The sequence below is a fragment of the Molothrus ater genome, chromosome 2 (assembly GCF_012460135.2).
Source record: "Molothrus ater isolate BHLD 08-10-18 breed brown headed cowbird chromosome 2, BPBGC_Mater_1.1, whole genome shotgun sequence".
NCBI lineage: Eukaryota > Metazoa > Chordata > Aves > Passeriformes > Icteridae > Molothrus > Molothrus ater.
In genome coordinates this window covers 5605618-5610135 of record NC_050479.2, presented here as the reverse complement: position 1 = coordinate 5610135, position 4518 = coordinate 5605618, and the positions used below count along the sequence as shown (strand labels likewise).

Genomic DNA, 4518 nt, shown 5'->3' with positions numbered 1-4518 from the left:
ATGTGGTGCCATGGGCATGAGGTTTGAAGTGCTGTTTGTACTGACCCAGTGGTCTGAAGGAATAGTGTGGTGGTCAGGCTGCTGAACTTTGTTCTTTCTCTGATCCTTTTGTCTTGGGTTTCTGTGGTTGAGATGACCCCGAGGTATTAGAAAGGCTTTTTTTTCCCAGCCTCATGACCAAAGAAGAAGTTGAGATTCCTCAGTTCTGCTCTTCAAGGTTGTTTCTTTTCTCTTATCTATCACATTCTTTCTCTGACCTGATGAGATCTGTCCAGCAGGTCAGGTTGTGGCACAGTCCTTGCCTTTTGGGGTGGTGTTAACTTTTTATACTAAGAACTATGTGTACTTTATTTACAATAATTTTCCAATACCTATCACCTATGTTAGACAGTCTGTCTCTACTCTAAACCAATCCAAATGTGCCACCATCACAGCAGAAGGTGGAGGACAAGAAGAAGGAGAAGAAGGGCAGGACATGCTCAGATTCCTTCATCTTGTCTCTTGAACCCCATTCTAAAACCCCAACATTCTACTTTTTCACCCGGTGACAAATTCACTATCATTCTACTCAAACTCTTGTGGCTTGTAAATCTTCACACAAAGTTGGTAATTGTTTTTTCCATGGGCTGAAATCAAAGGCACAGGTGTTTTTGACTCTGTTCCAGGGTCTCTGAGCCCCCTGCCAGGGTCTGGAATCACCCAGGGCAGCCAGAGGAATGTCCTGGGTCCTGACACTTTTGGTTTTGTTTGCATGAGGGAAAACGGGAGCACAAAAGAAAGGCTGAGCCACCCTCACAAAAAGTACTTCCAGCAGTGGAAAGCACATCCTCCAAGTGGTGCTGGGCACCACAGTGACCTTCAGGAGCCTTCCAAAGGAACAAATGAAACGCCCAACGCCGGTTGCATGTTTCCTATATCACTTTATTGACCGCCACTGACCACGTTCTCAGGTTGAGCGCCAGATACCAGCAGGAGAGGTGGAGCTACCCTAGAGTTACAGGAGAGCAAGGGAGACAGTGTGTCACACACAGGCTGGGGAGAGCTGGCTGGGGATGGGAAGCCTCTGCACAGTGGTGAGCCCCCCTCTCTCCCCCATGAGGGCCTACAAAGACAGTGGAAAGACGTGCTTGTCCTCCTGTCAGTTGTCCCAGAGGGAAATGACAGGGCAGAGGTGTGAACAGAGACACTTAAACACTTTGCTGAAAGAAAAAAAAAATACACGTTGCAACCCCCTGAAGGTGAGATGTTATTGGTAATTATTATTATTGTTGTTATTATTTCTCCTGCGGTTGCAAGGAACTCATGGCAGGTTTGGGGTCTTGAGTGTGGGGCTTGGCTCTATTGCTGTTTGAGAGTAACCAGTTGTGGGGTACAGCAACTCTGCAGGGCTTTTCCCCTGTCCCAAGCCTTGCCTCGAGGCTTGGTGCACCAGCAGCCAGCATTACTCGTGCACTCCTTCCTGCCTGATGGTGGAAATGGGCTACAGCACCAGACAAAGACCCTTTCAGCAAGTACAGCAGCATGGCAGCACTGCCATCCACGCCATCCCCACCAGGTTTAAGCTTCCAAGTCCACCAGCCGCTCACCCAGCCCCCTGTTCCACCCGAGGGAAGAGGGGGAAAACAAAAAAAAAGAAAACAAAAAAGAGGAGGAAACAAAGTGGGGGAGGAACCAAGAGAAGAAACCCCTCTAGACATTCACTGATATCTACGCCAGGGCTCTGGGAGCGGGACCTGCAGGGGGTGGCAGCCTGCCCAGCGTGGCGGCCGCCGGGCTCAGGAGGAGGGCGCCGAGCTGGGCTTCTCCTCCCGGGACACGGGGATGGGCCTCTCGCTGTGGCTGGCGTCCATGTTGGAGGGGACCTTGGGGCCCGAGAAGGTCAGCATGCCATCGTTGGACAGCGAGCAGGTGATGGCAGCCTGGTCCACGTTGGCGGGCAGGCGGTACCGGCGGTGGAATTCCCGGGAGATGTAGCCGTGGTCGTCCTGAGAGGCAGTGGGGAAAGCGGGGGGGAAGGTGTGTCAGAAACTCCCTGTGCCTCCCTTTGTCCAGCCCCCTCAGGGCAGGAGATCCACAAGCACCCCGGCTTATTGTGACACTGCACTGCCAAGACTGCCGGGCACACCTATGCTGGGGTTAATTTTACAGGTTTGTCCCCCCTGACACCTGTGAAGATGCAAGAGCTGAGCACAGCAGCAGGGAGTGATTTTGGCCATAGGTTTGATCCCAGGTTTGATCTGATTTGGGCTTCTTATTTCAAAGGATGCTTGGAGACAGAATCTGGAGGCCTGGGAAGGTAAAGGCAAGGCAGACATGTGCACCCATGTATTTATTTATCAGGCTGCAATGCTGTGTCAGCCAAAGTACACAATCCTGGCCCCCTTCTTTTTTTGGCCAGAAGAATGAGAAGTGCAATTATTTTTTTAAAGTTGGCCATGAGAATAATAACTATATTTAAAAATACATACTGTTTCCAGGCTAGAGCCTTGTCTGGCCAAAAATGTGTATGAGAAGAATTAAACCCCTGCTGGTATAATTCACTTTTCGACCCCCACAGATATTTCCATGACATCCGTGTTAAAAGTTTCCAAGCCTGAGGCACTTGGTTGGTTTTCTTTTGTTTTGTTTGCTCTTGCTTTTCTCTCCCAGACTGGCATATAAAAACTCTGTTTTCACTAAGGATTCTGGCTTATGAAAACTCAGCCATGCTTCAGCAGTGCCAGATGATGTTCTGTGTCTGGCCCAGTGTTATTAGTGAACAATGGACATGGTCATCTGATGGTTATGGAAGATGATGATTGAAAATAAACAAAAGAGGGGTGGATTAGCTTGTTATTGTCAGATATCAGGTGGGGCTCTATGGAAACAGCCCATGCCAATAATGACAATTCATCATTAACTCTTTCTTCTGATATATTCATTTTTTTTTCCTTCAGCTGAGAACCGTTGGAAAGAAGGAAAACAGAGCTGGACTCCCCAGCTGCTCCACCATCACCATCACTTCCACTTACCTGCCTTTCACTGTGCTTGCCATGGATTTCCACAAAGTCATCAATAATCTTCACGCTCAAGTCTTCGGGAGAGAAGTGTTTTACATCCAGCATGATTGTGAACTTGTCCCGATCAGACCTCACCTGAAATGAGCATTGTCACACAGTGAGGCCCCAGCTCTGGCTGTGGGGCACTGCCAACATCACCACAGGTCAAAGGACAAAAAAGGGGCAGTCTGGCACTTTGTCCTTCTGTGACTATGGGCCTCAGTGGGGGTTTTCTTCCCATCGTGGGGAGCCAGGGACAATGAGAGAGGCTGTGGGAGGTGTCAGGGTCACAGGGAGGCCATGGTTGGTGTCAGGGTCACAGGGAGGCCATGGTTGGTGTCTGAACCTTGGCTACTGCTCTGGGGAGAGGTGTTATTATCCTTGCTGCTATTCTTGTGCCAGGGACCCTTTAGCACTCAGTGACCTGCCAGATGGACCAGGCACAGAACGGGATGGAAACTGGTGTAAGATTCTCTGGGAGTACGTGTTTTGTCCTTTCAGTGATTTATGGTTTCGTTGTGGTCATAGCTCTGGGAGGAAAGCAGTAAGAGAGGGCTACAGAAGGCACCAGGACCTGAATTTTGGATCACGGCCCCAACAGCTACATATTCCCCTACAGTTCCCTTCAGAAAATTGCTCTGGAGTCCTTCAGTGAGGGATTGCAAAAACCACCAAGCTCCCAAGGTGGAGGAGAAGGTGGAGAAAGCTCCCACTTGCACTCTCATGGTGAGCTGCCCTCACAGGCACTTACTCTGGGAGCAGCCTTGCTCTTCTTTGCTACACAGGTGGTGGGGCACAGAGCAACAAAAACAGCCTTCTTGTGTTGGAAACAACCCTCAAAAGGAGCCAAAATGGTTCCTGTTTCTCAAAGGGAAGCTTTGTCCCCAACAATGGGGGCAAAGCCATGGGGGTTTTCCTTTTTGCCCATCAAGGGCTGGGTGGGCTGTGCCTGGCAGTGGCTTTGGGGTCTTCCTCGTCCCCTCACATGGGGCTACAGCAGTGTGAGTTGTGGGTGGAGAGGAGCAGCTGGAGGCACAAGGAGGGAGAGGAAGGAAAGGAGAGGAAATCAAAGGGCCCTTACCTCTGAAATGCCCGACTCCAGCACGCTGCGGAAGAGGGACTGCCTGTAGTAGGGGCTGATAGTGGACGAGAACAGAGGCAGGAGGTCATACTCAAGGAGACCCTCTCCAAAAAACTGGTCAAACAAACGGCTTGGAATGAGGGGTCCCAGAGCACGCTTGAACCAGGGGTGCTGGATGGTAATGTCCATGCTGCTGCTGCTGCTGCTGCTGCTGCTGCTGCTGCTGCTGCTGAGACCTGTGGCTGCAAGGGGAGAGCAGAAGGGGCAGCGCCGCTGCTGGGGAGACGGCGAAGCCTTGGCTGGAGTGCAGCCCCAGGGAAGCTCCCCCTATATATACTGGCCTGGCAGAATGAAGGCATTAGCAGGATTCCTCTGGAAAGACATGATCTCATGATGGAG

General features: G+C 50.8%; 1 protein-coding gene across 1 annotated transcript; it reads right to left on the bottom strand.

Moving 5' to 3' along the window:
- Positions 1 to 1775: 1775 nt before the first annotated feature.
- Positions 1776 to 4317, bottom strand: CRYAA (crystallin alpha A). The gene is made up of 3 exons (XM_036386491.1): positions 4120 to 4317; positions 3012 to 3134; positions 1776 to 1985 (listed from the first exon to the last, which is right to left on the bottom strand). The coding sequence occupies exons 1-3, from the start codon at positions 4306 to 4308 to the stop codon at positions 1776 to 1778; spliced, it is 522 nt and encodes a 173-aa protein (XP_036242384.1). The 5' UTR covers positions 4309 to 4317.
- Between the last annotated feature and the right edge of the window lie 201 nt (positions 4318 to 4518).

Bases quoted from the DNA above. Each gene is read 5' to 3' on its own strand.
- CRYAA (XM_036386491.1), bottom strand. From the start codon at position 4,308: ATGGACATTACCATCCAGCACCCCTGGTTCAAGCGTGCTCTGGGACCC. The intron at 3,135-4,119 runs GTAAGGGCCCTT...TGCTCATTTCAG, and splicing joins TGGAGTCGGGCATTTCAGAG to GTGAGGTCTGATCGGGACAA. The intron at 1,986-3,011 runs GTAAGTGGAAGT...ACTGCCTCTCAG, and splicing joins GCAAGCACAGTGAAAGGCAG to GACGACCACGGCTACATCTC.